This window comes from Taudactylus pleione, unplaced genomic scaffold (genome assembly GCF_031769625.1).
Source record: "Taudactylus pleione unplaced genomic scaffold, aTauple2 ptg001106l, whole genome shotgun sequence".
NCBI classification, from domain to species: domain Eukaryota; kingdom Metazoa; phylum Chordata; class Amphibia; order Anura; family Myobatrachidae; genus Taudactylus; species Taudactylus pleione.
The window spans coordinates 1,033,567-1,052,985 of NW_028285507.1; the positions used below are offsets into that span (position 1 = coordinate 1,033,567).

Sequence of the window (19,419 nt, forward strand, 5' to 3'; positions counted from 1 at the left end):
AATGGGCTCTGCTTTATATATACTGTCCAACAGAATGGGCTCTGCTTTATATATACTATACAACAGACTGGGCTCTGCTTTATATATACTATCCAACAGAATGGGCTCTGCTTTATATATACTATCTAACAGAATGGGCTCTGCTTTATATATACTATCCAACAGAATGGGCTCTGCTTTATATATACTATCCAACAGAATGGGCTCTGCTTTATATATACTATCCAACAGAATGGGCATTGTATAGCTTTGCTGTCTTTAGCAATACTGACCAAGTGCATAGTGCCATGTAACCTGTTGTGTATGCTGGCTTTGGTTTTGCTCTATCTATTTGTAACTTTGTATCGTGTACATGTGGTGATGGGGGACTTTTTGTGACATCTAACAACTTAGGTCCCCGTCCTTGTTCTTTTCCCATCTCTCTGGGGCTTTGCATTGGGCTACGTCTGGCCTGAAGCGACCTCTGGTCCTGGTCAGTGTGTGAGATGGGTCAGTACATTGTCCACAATGGCCTGAAGCGATCTCTGGTCCTGGTCAGTGTGTGAGATGGGTCAGTACATTGGCCACAATGGCCTGAAGCGATCTCTGGTCCTGGTCAGTGTGTGAGATGGGTCAGTACATTGGCCACAATGGCCTGAAGCGATCTCTGGTCCTGGTCAGTGTGTGAGATGGGTCAGTACATTGGCCACAATTGGCTGAAGCGATCTCTGGTCCTGGTCAGTGTGTGAGATGGGTCAGTACATTGGCCACAATGGCCTGAAGCGATCTCTGGTCCTGGTCAGTGTGTGAGATGGGTCAGTACATGGGCCACAATGGCCAGAAACGATCTCTGGTCCTGGTCAGTGTGTGAGATGGGTCAGTACATTGGCCACAATGGCCTGAAGCGATCTCTGGTCCTGGTCAGTGTGTGAGATGGGTCAGTACATTGGCCACAATTGCCTGAAGCGATCTCTGGTCCTGGTCAGTGTGTGAGATGGGTCAGTACATTGGCCACAATGGCCTGAAGCGACCTCTGGTCCTGGTCAGTGTGTGAGATGGGTCAGTACATTGGCCACAATGGCCTGAAGCGATCTCTGGTCCTGGTCAGTGTGTGAGATGGGTCAGTACATTGGCCACAACGGCCTGAAGCGATCTCTGGTCCTGGTCAGTGTGTGAGATGGGTCAGTACATTGGCCACAATGGCCTGAAGCGATCTCTGGTCCTGGTCAGTGTGTGAGATGGGTCAGTACATTGGCCACAACGGCCTGAAGCGATCTCTGGTCCTGGTCAGTGTGTGAGATGGGTCAGTACATTGGCCACAATGGCCTTGGTTGAGGAGACATTGCCGGAAGGGATCAGCAGAATGTGGCTGCAAAATGTTTCTGGAGGAACTTGGCCTTTAGTGCTCCATGTACAATACCCCCTATCATCTGTGTCCCCCTTATTATACCCCATGCACAGAGCAGGATGAGTTCACACTCTCGCACTCCCAGCTCTTCTTATAGACTTATGGAATTTAACAATATTTTTTGCTACAGAATGACTGGAAGTGATATTGTTCCTCTTTGTGGGGGCAAAGCAGAAAGAGACACTAACTTTGCCCCTTGGTAATGGGGTAGATATAAAATGGGCAGATAGAGTTGGGTCTGGGAGGCGCGTGTTCTAGTTCAAATCTAAATTGCAGTGTAACAATAAAGCTGTCCAGCATTTGTGGGCTACATGCAAAAGCTGCCGGTATTTACTCTGCATGCACACATAATAAATGTATTTGCCCCCCTTGCATTGCAGCGTGATTTGCCCAGATGCACAGTTGCTTTGCTCCCAACGTAGAATCAGTCCCTACAGTACATGGTCAGTGGAGACCACCCCCCTATAGAGCTGCCCCCGTCATCCCCATCTCTCTCTCTGTCCTGTTTGTGCAACAATTATCTGAAAACTCTGTGATCCGTGTTATTAAGTGTCTCATCCTCACGAGCCGGAGCATCACAGCCTGTACATACCTGTGCCCCTGCCATTATTCACGCATGTCACTCCGTCTCGCTGTCTCTTTATGTTATTAAATAAATACCTAATTTCAAAGGGAGAAAAAAGAAAATGACCAATTTTGAGCAGACCCTTAGAAACCAGGAGAATGTCTGAGAAACATCTCAGAAGTAATTGGAGCCAGTGGCGTGTCAGCATAAAAGCCAATTGTGTGTGTAATACTCCAATTGAGTGTGAAGTGTTTAGCGCGAGTCGATTGTCCGTGCGCGGGAATGAGGACAGCCGTTTGATGATAGTAACACTTTCCTCGGTTACCTCGCAGCTGAACAACAGTAAAAACTGAAGTTCCTGCTGGCGATACATTGTGTCACCGTCTTCTATAAAAAACTGCTATATTACTTCAGTATGTGAAAGAAAACAGAAATAGTGAGGAACTTGTGAGTTTTTAGATTAACAGATGTGTTTGGGAATCAGGGTCGACAGCGAGAAACTGGGGAAGGTTAGAAAAGAAGTGATCCCATAATTCACCTGATATCTGGAATATTATACCAATTCACTGTTGCCCAGATTTATCCCTTTAAATTACTTTGGAGTCTTCAGTCCCCAACAGACTTCCTGCATTGCCTGGTATTGCAAGAATATATAGTATTTAGGATGCAATCATATATATACCTGTATTTATTAAATATATACCTCCCCTCTGTGAAGATGTGTATAGATGTGTCCCTCACCTCCTCTAACACTTTTGTGTGTGTTTGTTTTGTATTTTTTTTTAAAAAAAACCTTCACTGCTGCCATCTTTGTCTGCGAGTCTGGCAGCGTTCACTGGGCACGGCTTTTGACATCAAAGGCCAACACCAGCAAAGAACGCTGCCTAGATGTTCTATACAATATACACTATGTAGACAAGAGTGATTGGACACTGACAGTAAATAGATCAGTGAGATGTTATAGTGAGGTCAGTACTGTGTAGGTCACCACGTGCAGTGAGATGTTATAGTGAGGTCAGTACTGTGTAGGTCACCACGTGCAGTGAGATGTTATAGTGACGTCAGTACTGTGTAGGTCACCACGTGCAGTGAGATGTTATAGTGACGTCAGTACTGTGTAGGTCACCACGTGCAGTGAGATGTTATAGTGAGGTCAGTACTGTGTAGGTCACCACGTGCAGTGAGATGTTATAGTGAGGTCAGTACTGTGTAGGTCACCACGTGCAGTGAGATGTTATAGTGATGTCAGTACTGTGTAGGTCACCACGTGTAGTGAGATGTTATAGTGAGGTCAGTACTGTGTAGGTCACCACGTGCAGTGAGATGTTATAGTGAGGTCAGTACTGTGTAGGTCACCACGTGTAGTGAGATGTTATAGTGATGTCAGTACTGTGTAGGTCACCACGTGCAGTGAGACGTTATAGTGACGTCAGTACTGTGTAGGTCACCACGTGCAGTGAGATGTTATAGTGATGTCAGTACTGTGTAGGTCACCACGTGCAGTGAGATGTTATAGTGATGTCAGTACTGTGTAGGTCACCACGTGCAGTGAGATGTTATAGTGATGTCAGTACTGTGTAGGTCACCACGTGTAGTGAGATGTTATAGTGAGGTCAGTACTGTGTAGGTCACCACGTGCAGTGAGATGTTATAGTGATGTCAGTACTGTGTAGATCACCACGTGCAGTGAGATGTTATAGTGATGTCAGTACTGTGTAGGTCACCACGTGCAGTGAGATGTTATAGTGATGTCAGTACTGTGTAGGTCACCACGTGCAGTGAGATGTTATAGTGAGGTCAGTACTGTGTAGGTCACCACGTGCAGTGAGATGTTCTAGTGAGGTCAGTACTGTGTAGGTCACCACGTGCAGTGAGATGTTATAGTGACGTCAGTACTGTGTAGGTCACCACGTGCAGTGAGATGTTATAGTGAGGTCAGTACTGTGTAGGTCACCACGTGCAGTGAGATGTTATAGTGACGTCAGTACTGTGTAGGTTACCACGTGCAGTGAGATGTTATAGTGACATCAGTACTGTGTAGGTCACCACGTGCAGTGAGATGTTATAGTGACATCAGTACTGTGTAGGTCACCACGTGCAGTGAGATGTTATAGTGATGTCAGTACTGTGTAGGTCACCACGTGTAGTGAGATGTTATAGTGAGGTCAGTACTGTGTAGGTCACCACGTGCAGTGAGATGTTATAGTGAGGTCAGTACTGTGTAGGTCACCACGTGCAGTGAGATGTTACAGGAACACTCCTGTCACACCAATTCCTCCCAGAGGTTCTCAGTGGGGTTAAGATCTGGACTCTGAGCTGGACAGTCCATCCGGGTTACCGAATTTTCTGTATACCAGTCCAGCGTCGCCCAGGAAACATGACAGGTGGCATTGTCGTCCTGATAAAAACATTCATTGTTTCCGTAGAACTGTAAGTGCATGGGCCTCCCTACCAAGTGCATGGGCCTCCTTACCAAGTGCATGGGTCTCCCTACCAAGTGCATGGGCCTCCTTACCAAGTGCATGGGCCTCCCTACCAAGTGCATGGGCCTCCCTACCAAGTGCATGGGCCTCCCTACCAAGTGCATGGGCCTCCCTACCAAGTGCATGGGCCTCCCTACCAAGTGCATGGGCCTCCTTACCAAGTGCACGGGCCTCCTTACCAAGTGCACGGGCCTCCCTACCAAGTGCACGGGCCTCCCTACCAAGTGCATGGGTCTCCCTACCAAGTGCACGGGCCTCCTTACCAAGTGCACGGGCCTCCTTACCAAGTGCACGGGCCTCCCTACCAAGTGCACGGGCCTCCCTACCAAGTGCACGGGCCTCCCTACCAAGTGCACGGGCCTCCCTACCAAGTGCACGGGCCTCCCTACCAAGTGCACGGGCCTCCTTACCAAGTGCACGGGCCTCCTTACCAAGTGCACGGGCCTCCTTACCAAGTGCACGGGCCTCCCTACCAAGTGCACGGGCCTCCCTACCAAGTGCACGGGCCTCCCTACCAAGTGCATGGGCCTCCCTACCAAGTGTTCTTGTCGAAACCATCACATTACTGGCCATTTGGAAGTCTTGTGCAATGGTTTGCATTTCTCTTGTGCGGGGGTCTCCAATCACTTTTGTCTACATACAGGAGTGTATCAGAATAGGATTTGCAGCTGAAATATTATGAATTTTTTTTTTTTTGTGGCAAATGGTTTATCGTCTATTTAAACGTTCTCTGTGTGATCGTTGCAGGTTCTTACTGCCGGTGGTCCCGCAATTCAGCATTAAAATGGCGTCTTCCAATGTTGGCTCGTCTGGATTACCGCGCTCCAGCTTCGTGTTTACCTCTAGACTCCACCAGCACTGAAGTCACGGGATGTTTAGTGCCCTGTAAATATTAGCAATTTTTTTTTAATTTGAATTCAGATTTCACATGGTGCTAAGCACAGCTATCATATGGCACCTATGGGGAATGATTACTTACCGCAGATATTATTGTAAGGTATGCTCATACGTTTACAAGATCCTTGAATGTCTAGATGCAGAAGTAGTCTGTCAGGCAAAGCCTTTTTTTTGTTATTTTCTGGCACCGTATACAGTGTGTGAACCATAGAATGCTAACTTATTTTGCCTGTTATAAGGAATGATGTGCTATTTATTATTATATATTACCCTCCTGCTAAAGTTCCCCGGTGACCTACGCGCAGTGCAGACGGCCATTTTGTGTGCTTTGAGAGTCCTATAATTGCTCTTAGGATGTCGCTGACTCCCAGTGCATTGATGGGCTTCAGTCATAGATTCATCACACAAAATGGCCTCCTCCTCTGCGTGCTGGTGAGGAGCTGACATGCTGAGAGAGCCTGACGCAGACCTGTAGAATAAACAATAGGGGGAGGGAAATGCGTTCATCTCGGCGGCAGTCTGCGGAGGAAAAACACGGTTCAGCCAAACATTACTGTAAAATAACCACTTCATCACGTGAAATGACTTCATTTACTTTACAATCTACACAGTGGAGATTGAATCGTGCTTGAACAAATATTGCTTCAGACATAACTAAATAGCAGGCACCCACTCACCTAATTCTCTTGTTGTTTTAACAAATTTCCATCAAGATCAGAGAATAGTTTAAGGCAGATAATGTGGATTTATGCTGCTCCTAATTCCTTGTCCAGAATGTGTCGGGCGCACAACCCACTTCCCGTCCCTTCAAACTCCGCGTAAAAGGTTTCCGTAACACTAGCAGGTGCAAAATATTTCCCTTTTAAGTGTAGGCGTGTCCTAATTTACCTCACCCCTGAGTAGGTGTAATAAAAGTACCATGTGCCCCCCAGTGCCTTCTCCACGCCCGCCAGCGCCTGTAAATAACCGCTGTCTGTAGAACAAAATTTACTGTTTCCTCATTTTAGTCAGATGCGCCCCACTGCTCCCCCCCGGTGTGTGTACAGACGTCCGCACCTTCCCAAGGACTGCACCATTTTGCCACGTCATCCATGTTGACGTCCTTGAAATGTGGTACATTTGCGCAAAAAATATACACGTGACGTCACAAAGGATTATCTGCGCTGCAGTTTTGCATTTTTGCACGGTGATGAAAGAGCCTTATTGTGCGTCAGCGCAGGGGGCGTGTTATTATTGAAAAATGGTTTATCCCTCCACATTTTACAGAACATAGGTCTGTAAATGATCGGTCATTTGGTGCCCCTTTTTGTTTGAGGCAGTGCCTTTATTATAGAGGTATCGGGAGGCACTATAAAATTTAAAGTTTTTTTTTTTATATTTATTTACTTTACATTTTTTTTTTACTTTTGTTTAAGTTTAAATTGTTGGTTCATTTTGTACAATGTAGTCTCTTGTACGTACAGTAGATGAGATTACTAACGAGCCTAAAGTCTTATGTACTCATTTGCATTTTCCGTTTATTTGTTAATGCATCGTTAAGGCATTTTTAATTGCACAGTGTATTAATTGTACTGTAAACATTCCCCATTGTTGTAACACACATTGAAATGTAAATTGTGACATTTTGTACCTCAGCAACTTGTAAAGGGGGGTCCGCGTGTGTTAGCTGTGAGAATTGAATCATTAGTTTGTGCATTGGCCATTATAAAAACATTCAAACGATCTTTAGTTAGACAGCAGCTGGTCACATGTTACTTACACAGGCCCATTACCAGGTAACAATGAGACATATACAGGCCCATTACCAGGTAACAATGAGACATACACAGGCCCATTACCAGGTAACAATGAGACATATACAGGCCCATTACCAGGTAACAATGAGACATATACAGGCCCATTACCAGGTAACAATGAGACATATACAGGCCCATTACCAGGTAACAATGAGACATACACAGGCCCATTACCAGGTAACAATGGGACATATACAGGCCCATTACCAGGTAACAATGAGACATATACAGGCCCATTACCAGGTAACAATGAGACATATACAGGCCCATTACCAGGTAACAATGAGACATACACAGGCCCATTACCAGGTAACAATGAGACATACACAGGCCCATTACCAGGTAACAATGAGACATACACAGGCCCATTACCAGGTAACAATGAGACATACACAGGCCCATTACCACCAGCTGGTCACATATTACTTACACAGGCCCATTACCAGGTAACAATGAGACATACACAGGCCCATTACCAGGTAACAATGAGACATACACAGGCCCATTACCAGGTAACAATGAGACATATACAGGCCCATTACCAGGTAACAATGAGACATACACAGGCCCATTACCAGGTAACAATGAGACATACACAGGCCCATTACCAGGTAACAATGAGACATATACAGGCCCATTACCAGGTAACAATGAGACATACACAGGCCCATTACCAGGTAACAATGAGACATACACAGGCCCATTACCAGGTAACAATGAGACATATACAGGCCCATTACCAGGTAACAATGAGACATACACAGGCCCATTACCAGGTAACAATGAGACATACACAGGCCCATTACCACCAGCTGGTCACATATTACTTACACAGGCCCATTACCAGGTAACAATGAGACATACACAGGCCCATTACCAGGTAACAATGAGACATATACAGGCCCATTACCAGGTAACAATGAGACATACACAGGCCCATTACCAGGTAACAATGAGACATATACAGGCCCATTACCAGGTAACAATGAGACATACACAGGCCCATTACCAGGTAACAATGAGACATACACAGGCCCATTACCACCAGCTGGTCACATATTACTTACACAGGCCCATTACCAGGTAACAATGAGACATACACAGGCCCATTACCAGGTAACAATGAGACATATACAGGCCCATTACCAGGTAACAATGAGACATATACAGGCCCATTACCAGGTAACAATGAGACATACACAGGCCCATTACCAGGTAACAATGAGACATATACAGGCCCATTACCAGGTAACAATGAGACATACACAGGCCCATTACCAGGTAACAATGAGACATACACAGGCCCATTACCAGGTAACAATGAGACATACACAGGCCCATTACCACCAGCTGGTCACATATTACTTACACAGGCCCATTACCAGGTAACAATGAGACATACACAGGCCCATTACCAGGTAACAATGAGACATATACAGGCCCATTACCAGCAGCTGGTCACATGTTACTTACACAGGCCCATTACCAGGTAACAATGAGACATACACAGGCCCATTACCAGGTAACAATGAGACATACACAGGCCCATTACCAGGTAACAATGAGACATACACAGGCCCATTACCAGGTAACAATGAGACATACACAGGCCCATTACCAGGTAACAATGAGACATACACAGGCCCATTACCAGGTAACAATGAGACATACACAGGCCCATTACCAGGTAACAATGAGACATACACAGGCCCATTACCAGGTAACAATGAGACATACACAGGCCCATTACCAGGTAACAATGAGACATACACAGGCCCATTACCAGGTAACAATGAGACATACACAGGCCCATTACCAGGTAACAATGAGACATACACAGGCCCATTACCAGGTAACAATGAGACATATACAGGCCCATTACCAGGTAACAATGAGACATACACAGGCCCATTACCAGGTAACAATGAGACATACACAGGCCCATTACCAGGTAACAATGAGACATATACAGACCCATTACCAGGTAACAATGAGACATACACAGGCCCATTACCAGGTAACAATGAGACATATACAGGCCCATTACCAGGTAACAATGAGACATACACAGGCCCATTACCAGGTAACAATGAGACATACACAGGCCCATTACCAGGTAACAATGAGACATACACAGGCCCATTACCAGGTAACAATGAGACATACACAGGCCCATTACCAGGTAACAATGAGACATACACAGGCCCATTACCAGGTAACAATGAGACATACACAGGCCCATTACCAGGTAACAATGAGACATACACAGGCCCATTACCAGGTAACAATGAGACATACACAGGCCCATTACCAGGTAACAATGAGACATACACAGGCCCATTACCAGGTAACAATGAGACATATACAGGCCCATTACCAGGTAACAATGAGACATACACAGGCCCATTACCAGGTAACAATGAGACATATACAGGCCCATTACCAGGTAACAATGAGACATACACAGGCCCATTACCAGGTAACAATGAGACATACACCGGCCCATTACCAGGTAACAATGAGACATACACAGGCCCATTACCAGGTAACAATGAGACATACTGTACACAGGCCCATTACCAGCAGCTGGTCACATGTTACTTACATAGGCCCATTACCAGGTAACAATGAGACATACACAGGCCCATTACCAGGTAACAATGAGACATATACAGGCCCATTACCAGGTAACAATGAGACATACACAGGCCCATTACCAGGTAACAATGAGACATACACAGGCCCATTACCAGGTAACAATGAGACATACACAGGCCCATTACCAGGTAACAATGAGACATACACAGGCCCATTACCAGGTAACAATGAGACATACACAGGCCCATTACCAGGTAACAATGAGACATATACAGGCCCATTACCAGGTAACAATGAGACATACACAGGCCCATTACCAGGTAACAATGAGACATACACAGGCCCATTACCAGGTAACAATGAGACATATACAGACCCATTACCAGGTAACAATGAGACATACACAGGCCCATTACCAGGTAACAATGAGACATATACAGGCCCATTACCAGGTAACAATGAGACATACACAGGCCCATTACCAGGTAACAATGAGACATACACAGGCCCATTACCAGGTAACAATGAGACATACACAGGCCCATTACCAGGTAACAATGAGACATACACAGGCCCATTACCAGGTAACAATGAGACATACACAGGCCCATTACCAGGTAACAATGAGACATACACAGGCCCATTACCAGGTAACAATGAGACATACACAGGCCCATTACCAGGTAACAATGAGACATACACAGGCCCATTACCAGGTAACAATGAGACATATACAGGCCCATTACCAGGTAACAATGAGACATACACAGGCCCATTACCAGGTAACAATGAGACATATACAGGCCCATTACCAGGTAACAATGAGACATACACAGGCCCATTACCAGGTAACAATGAGACATACACAGGCCCATTACTAGGTAACAATGAGACATACACAGGCCCATTACCAGGTAACAATGAGACATACACAGGCCCATTACCAGCAGCTGGTCACATATTACTTACACAGGCCCATTACCAGGTAACAATGAGACATACTGTACACAGGCCCATTACCAGCAGCTGGTCACATGTTACTTACATAGGCCCATTACCAGGTAACAATGAGACATACACAGGCCCATTACCAGGTAACAATGAGACGTACACAGGCCCATTACCAGCAGCTGGTCACATGTTACTTACATAGGCCCATTACCAGGTAACAATGAGACATATACAGACCCATTACCAGGTAACAATGAGACATACACAGGCCCATTACCAGCGGCTGGTCACATATTACTTACACAGGCCCATTACCAGGTAACAATGAGACATACACCGGCCCATTACTAGGTAACAATGAGACGTACACAGGCCCATTACCAGCGGCTGGTCACATATTACTTACACAGGCCCATTACCAGGTAACAATGAGACATACTGTACACAGGCCCATTACCAGGTAACAATGAGACATACTGTACACAGGCCCATTACCAGCAGCTGGTCACATATTACTTACACCGGCCCATTACCAGGTAACAATGAGACGTACACAGGCCCATTACCAGCAGCTGGTCACATGTTACTTACACAGGCCCATTACCAGGTAACAATGAGACATACACAGGCCCATTACCAGGTAACACTGCAACATACACAGGCCCATTACCAGCAGCTGGTCACATATTACTTACACAGGCCCATTACCAGGTAACAATGAGACATAATGTACACAGGCCCATTACCAGGTAACAATGAGACATACTGTACACAGGCCCATTACCAGCAGCTGGTCACGTATTACTTACACCGGCCCATTACCAGGTAACAATGAGACGTACACAGGCCCATTACCAGCAGCTGGTCACATATTACTTACACAGGCCTATTACCAGGTAACAATGAGATGTACACAGGCCCATTACCAGCAGCTGGTCACATGTTACTTACACAGGCCCATTACCAGGTAACAATGAGACATACATAGGCCCATTACCAGGTAACAATGAGACGTACACAGGCCCATTACCAGGTAACAATGAGATGTACACAGGCCCATTACCAGCAGCTGGTCACATATTACTTACACAGTCCCATTACCAGGTAACAATGAGACATACACAGGCCCATTACCAGGTAACAATGAGACATATACAGGCCCATTACCAGGTAACAATGAGACGTACACAGGCCCATTACCAGGTAACAATGAGACATATACAGGCCCATTGCCAGGTAACAATGAGACATATACAGGCCTATTACCAGGTAACAATGAGACGTACACAGGCCCATTACCAGGTAACAATGAGACGCACACAGGCCCATTACCAACAGCTGGTCAAATATTACTTACACAGGCCCATTACCAGGTAACAATGAGACGTACACAGGCCCATTACCAGCAGCTGTTCACGTTACTTACACAGGCCCATTACTAGGTAACAATGAGCCGTACACAGGCCCATTACCAGGTAACAATGAGACGTACACAGGCCCATTACCAGCAGCTGGTCACATGTTACTTACACAGGCCCATTACCAGGTAACAATGAGACAAACACAGGCCCATTACCAGGTAACAATGAGACGTACACAGGCCCATTACCAAGTAACAATGAGACATACACGGGCTCATTACCAGGTAACTATGAGACGTACACAGGCCTATTACCAGGTAACAATGAGACGTACACAGGCCCATTACCAAGTAACAATGAGACGTACACAGGCCCATTACCAGGTAACAATGAGACGTACACTGGCCCATTACCAGGTAACAATGAGACGTACACAGGCCCATTACCAGGTAACAATGAGACATACACAGGCCCATTACCAGGTAACAATGAGACATACACAGGCCCATTACCAGGTAACAATGAGACATACTCAGGCCCATTACCAGCAGCTGGTCACATATTACTTACACAGGCCCATTACCAGGTAACAATGAGACGTACACAGGCCTATTACCAGGTAACAATGAGACTTACACAGGCCCATTACCAGGTAACAATGAGACATATACAGGCCCATTACCAGCAGCTGGTCACATATTACTTTCACAGGCCCATTACCAGGTAACAATGAGACATATACAGGCCCATTACCTGGTAGCAATGAGACATATACAGGCCCATTACCAGCAGCTCGTCACATGTTACTTACACAGGCCCATTACCAGGTAACAATGAGACATATATAGGCCCATTACCAGGTAACAATGAGACATATACAGGCCCATTACCAGCAGCTGGTCACATATTACTTACACAGGCCCATTACCAGGTAACAATGAGACATATACAGGCCCATTACCAGGTAACAATGAGACATATACAGGCCCATTACCAGGTAACAATGAGACATACACAGGCCCATTACCAGCAGCTGGTCACATATTACTTACACAGGCCCATTACCAGGTAACAATGAGACATACACAGGCCCATTACCAGGTAACAATGAGACATACACAGGCCCATTACCAGCAGCTGGTCACATATTACTTACACAGGCCCATTACCAGGTAACAATGAGACATACACAGGCCCATTACCAGGTAACAATGAGACATACACAGGCCCATTACCAGGTAACAATGGGACATATACAGGCCCATTACCAGCAGCTGGTCACATATTACTTACACAGGCCCATTACCAGGTAACAATGAGACGTACACAGGTTATCGGTTAAGGTGCATACACACACAATGATTTTTTTAACGATTTTCGATAATGATATCGTTTATCGTTCAATCATTGAAAAAATCGTTCACTTTCTGAGTTAAAACGATGAACGATAATCTGACAGAAAATCGTTCATAAATCGTTGGTAACAAAATCGTTGTGTGTGTGTGTGTGTTGTGTGCAGCTTTCCTGTCAGAGCCAGGTTTAGGACAGTATCTAGCTAAAGCTCAGACATTCTTTTCTACAGTCATTATTTGTAGAATACCGCTCATATATACCATTTTCCATACATTGACATAACTTCATGTGTTACCTCTTCGCTGTCTGTAAACTCATATTCCTTATTTCAGTAAATACTCCCTTGGATGTCATTGCTTTTATACACAACCTAATCGTGGTGTAGTTTTTAGGGGATCGTCTGTCCATCTTTAACTTTGGGCTGATGTGTACCAGGTCTGGCGGGATTGCCAGGTCTGGCGGGATTGCCAGGTCTGGCGGGATTGCCAGGTCTGGCGGGATTGCCAGGTCTGGCGGGATCGCCAGGTCTGGCGGGATTGCCACGTCTGGCGGGATGTCCCAGCGTCTTCCAACATGATTGAAGACCAATTAAGGTCCCGTTTCATGGCAACTTACTTCCTATCTACAGTACTAAGAGCTGCCAGTTATAGACGTTACATACTATACATGTAAACATTCTGCGACAGTATGCCATTGCCCCGCCAGAGGGAGTGACCACCTGCAGACGGGAACCTGCTCTCTCATCCCAGCCCCCATCCTGCAAATTACGCAGCGCTATTTTTCATGGAAACACACAGGAACGCCATTCTGGACGTCCTCTGCAACGCAACTGCGAAAATACGCTAATAGTTACAAAGCTTACCCGTGCATAAGGACGCCCACCGCTGCCTTCTCCTGTGTGTACGATGTCACCTACCTACATAAATATCGGTAACATCGATGTACAAAGAGCGGCCATCTTGCCCTTGCGGAAGGTCTGTCCAGCTGCAAAACTGCAGCTCTCCTGAAATGCAGAGCGCTCGCATGCTGCGTAGGAGATGGCAAGGGCTAATTTATGCACGCCCATGAAACGGCGTTCAAACGGTCAGACGCACCTACGTTTTATTGACCGCCCCCAAACACTGGCAACATGTCACTAACTTAGCGATGGATTCCTCTGTGCGTCCGTAATGACAATGCGGTCACTGTGCACGTACAGTGATGCTTATACGCATGCGCGACGGCAAACAGTCGCTGGATCTGTGTACATAATCGCCATTGCGTCCTTCTTGCATTCAGGCCCCTAATGTAATAATAATGGATTATTAGATAATTGAATGTGCAATAAGGGACCCTTTTTAATTTGAAGGATGTATTTTAAGATACGTCTGTTCCTAAATCCCCATCTACCACCCTGCTCAGCCGGCAAAACGCCATCTACCACCCTGCTCAGCCGGCAAAACGCCATCTACCACCCTGCTCAGCCGGCAAAACCCCATCTACCACCCTGCTCTGCCGGCAAAATGGCATCTACCACCCTGCTCAGCCGGCAAAACCCCATCTACCACCCTGCTCAGCCGGCAAAACCCCATCTACCACCCTGCTCAGCCGGCAAAACGCCATCTACCACCCTGCTCAGCCGGCAAAATGCCATCTACCACCCTGCTCAGCCAGGCCCTCCCGGTACCAACCAGAACCTCATACTGCACATACTAATCTCCAGTCCTGCACTGTTTCCACTATTTATTTCTGCCTTTTCCATTTCATCTGCTGATACACATTCATACACAAGTGTTATAGTGACCATGTTACAGTGTATCCTGTATTACCCCCCTATCACTCATTGTCATCTGCTGATACACATTCATACACACGTGTTATACTGACCATGTTACAGTGTATCCTGTATTACCCCCCTATCACTCATTGTCATCTGCTGATACACATTCATACACAAGTGTTATACTGACCATGTTACAGTGTATCCTGTATTACCACCTATCACTCATTGTCATCTGCTGATACACATTCATACACAAGTGTTATAGTGACCATGTTACAGTGTATCCTGTATTACCCCCCTATCACTCATTGTCATCTGCTGATACACATTCATACACAAGTGTTATACTGACCATGTTACAGTGTATCCTGTATTACCCCCTATCACTCATTGTCATCTGCTGATACACATTCATACACAAGTGTTATAGTGACCATGTTACAGTGTATCCTGTATTACCCCCCTATCACTCATTGTCATCTGCTGATACACATTCATACACAAGTGTTATACTGACCATGTTACAGTGTATCCTGTATTACCCTCCTATCACTCATTGTCATCTGCTGATACACATTCATACGCAAGTGTTATACTGACCATGTTACAGTGTATCCTGTATTACCCCCTATCACTCATTGTCATCTGCTGATACACATTCATACACAAGTGTTATACTGACCATGTTACAGTGTATCCTGTATTACCCCCTATCACTCATTGTCATCTGCTGATACACATTCATACACACGTGTTATACTGACCATGTTACAGTGTATCCTGTATTACCCCCTATCATTGTCATCTGCTGATACACATTCATACACAAGTGTTATACTGACCATGTTACAGTGTATCCTGTATTACCCCCCTATCACTCATTGTCATCTGCTGATACACATTCATACACACGTGTTATACTGACCATGTTACAGTGTATCCTGTATTACCCCCTATCATTGTCATCTGCTGATACACATTCATACACAAGTGTTATACTGACCATGTTACAGTGTATCCTGTATTACCCCCCTATCACTCATTGTCATCTGCTGATACACATTCATACACAAGTGTTATAGTGACCATGTTACAGTGTATCCTGTATTACCCACCTATCACTCATTGTCATCTGCTGATACACATTCATACACAAGTGTTATACTGACCATGTTACAGTGTATCCTGTATTACTCCCCTATCACTCATTGTCATCTGCTGATACACATTCATACACAAGTGTTATAGTGACCATGTTACAGTGTATCCTGTATTACCCACCTATCACTCATTGTCATCTGCTGATACACATTCATACACAAGTGTTATACTGACCATGTTACAGTGTATCCTGTATTACCCCTATCACTCATTGTCATCTGCTGATACACATTCATACACACGTGTTATACTGACCATGTTACAGTGTATCCTGTATTACCCCCTATCACTCATTGTAATCTGCTGATACACATTCATACACAAGTGTTATACTGACCTTGTTACAGTGTATCCTGTATTACCCACCTATCGCTCATTGTCATCTGCTGATACACAATCATACACACGTGTTATACTGACCATGTTACAGTGTATCCTGTATTACCCCCTATCACTCATTGTAATGTGCTGATACACAATCATACACAAGTGTTATAGTGACCATGTTACAGTGTATCCTGTATTACCCCCTATCACTCATTGTCATCTGCTGATACACATTCATACACAAGTGTTATACTGATCATGTTACAGTGTATCCTGTATTACCCCCCTATCATTGTCATCTGCTGATACACATTCATACACAAGTGTTGTACTGACCATGTTACAGTGTATCCTGTATTACCCCCTATCACTCATTGTCATCTGCTGATACACATTCATACACAAGTGTTATACTGACCATGTTACAGTGTATCCTGTATTACCCCCCTATCACTCATTGTCATCTGCTGATACACATTCATACACAAGTGTTATACTGACCATGTTACAGTGTATCCTGTATTACCCCCTATCACTCATTGTCATCTGCTGATACACATTCATACACAAGTGTTATACTGACCATGTTACAGTGTATCCTGTATTACCCCCCTATCATTGTCATCTGCTGATACACATTCATACACAAGTGTTAAACTGATCATGTTACAGTGTATCCTGTATTACCCCCCTATCATTGTCATCTGCTGATACACATTCATGCACAAGTGTTGTACTGACCATGTTACAGTGTATCCTGTATTACCCCTTATCATTGTCATCTGCTGATACACATTCATACACAAGTGGTATACTGACCATGTTACAGTGTATCCTGTATTACCCTCCTATCACTCATTGTCATCTGCTGATACACATTCATACACAAGTGTTATACTGACCATGTTACAGTGTATCCTGTATTACCCCCCTATCACTCATTGTCATCTGCTGATACACATTCATACACAAGTGTTATACTGACCATGTTACAGTGTATCCTGTATTACCCCCCTATCATTGTCATCTGCTGATACACATTCATACACAAGTGTTATACTGACCATGTTACAGTGTATCCTGTATTACCCCCCTATCATTGTCATCTGCTGATACACATTCATACACAAGTGTTGTACTGACCATGTTACAGTGTATCCTGTATTATCCCCCTATCATTGTCATCTGCTGATACACATTCATACACAAGTGTTATACTGACCATGTTACAGTGTATCCTGTATTACCCCCCTATCATTGTCATCTGCTGATACACATTCATACACAAGTGTTGTACTGACCATGTTACAGTGTATCCTGTATTACCCCCCTATCACTCATTGTCATCTGCTGATACACATTCATACACAAGTGTTGTACTGACCATGTTACAGTGTATCCTGTATTACCCCCCTATCACTCATTGTCATCTGCTGATACACATTCATACACAAGTGTTATACTGACCATGTTACAGTGTATCCTGTATTACCCCCCTATCACTCATTGTCATCTGCTGATACACATTCATACACAAGTGTTATACTGACCATGTTACAGTGTATCCTGTATTACCCACCTATCACTCATTGTCATCTGCTGATACACATTCATACACAAGTGTTATACTGACCATGTTACAGTGTATCCTGTATTACCCCCCTATCACTCATTGTCATCTGCTGATACACATTCATACACAAGTGTTATAGTGACCATGTTACAGTGTATCCTGTATTACCCCCCTATCACTCATTGTCATCTGCTGATACACATTCATACACAAGTGTTATACTGACCATGTTACAGTGTATCCTGTATTACTCCCTATCATTGTCATCTGCCGATACACATTCATACACAAGTGTTATACTGACCATGTTACAGTGTATCCTGTATTACCCACCTATCATTGTCAGCCGCTGACACGTAGAAAAGCACATGACATGCGCAGCCTTTGTTGGCTATTCCAGGCGGCAACCAATCCAATACTTGCTTTCAATCTTTTAGCTCGTCACTGACGCATTCACTTATAACACTATGTCTGATTGCTTGCTGTGGGTCTGTGGCACATTTGCAGTGTTATATAATCATTATGTATTATTGAAGGATCAGAACTAGAAGTGTAATGATTGTAACTAATGAGAATGTTGTGTTGCTAATTCTTGCCAAAATGGTTTCGCTGTTAGAAGACGTCATTGTAGCGCAGAATAACCATCCTCAGGATAAACACAGATCTTTTTTTACATGCGCCATAACCACTGTATTCCGTAACCAGGAGGAAAGATTTTGAACTTCAAAATAAACTCAATGCAACTCGATCTTTGTCTGGAGATGTGTTTCCTTCTAACAACATTTGTCATCTTTCTCTTTGTCTCAGTGGGGAAAGTAACATTAGCCAAATAATGTATCATCTGGATTATAGATAATTGGGGACAGCTGCTATTGATACCGGCTGTCTGGGCCTCTTGTCATAAAGAAGTATTAGGTGTATGGTACAGTATGTGTGTATGGTACAGTAACTGTGTATGGTACAGTATGTGTTTATGGTATAGTACGTGTGTATGGTACAGTATGTCTGTATGATACAGTATGTGTATGGTATGTGTGTATGGTACAGTATGTGTGTATGGTCTGTGTATGGTTCAGTATGTGTGTATGGTACAGTATGTGTATGATACAGTATGTGTATGGTATGTGTGTATGGTACAGTATGTGTGTGTGGTCTGTATGGTACAGTATGTGTGTATGATCTGTGTGTGTATAGTACAGTATGTG

The 19,419-nt window shown here is 44.6% G+C and overlaps 1 protein-coding gene across 1 annotated transcript in view; it reads left to right on the forward strand.

Annotated features, from left to right (window-relative positions):
* TTLL7 (tubulin tyrosine ligase like 7) overlaps window positions 1–19,419 on the forward strand; it is a 386,802-nt gene that overhangs the window by 349,987 nt on the left and 17,396 nt on the right. The window contains exon 21 of the mRNA XM_088461808.1: window positions 5,183–5,320. Within this exon, the coding sequence (XP_088317934.1) occupies window positions 5,183–5,297 (115 nt within the window). The 3' untranslated portion in view covers window positions 5,298–5,320. The remainder of the gene's footprint in view (window positions 1–5,182; window positions 5,321–19,419) is intronic.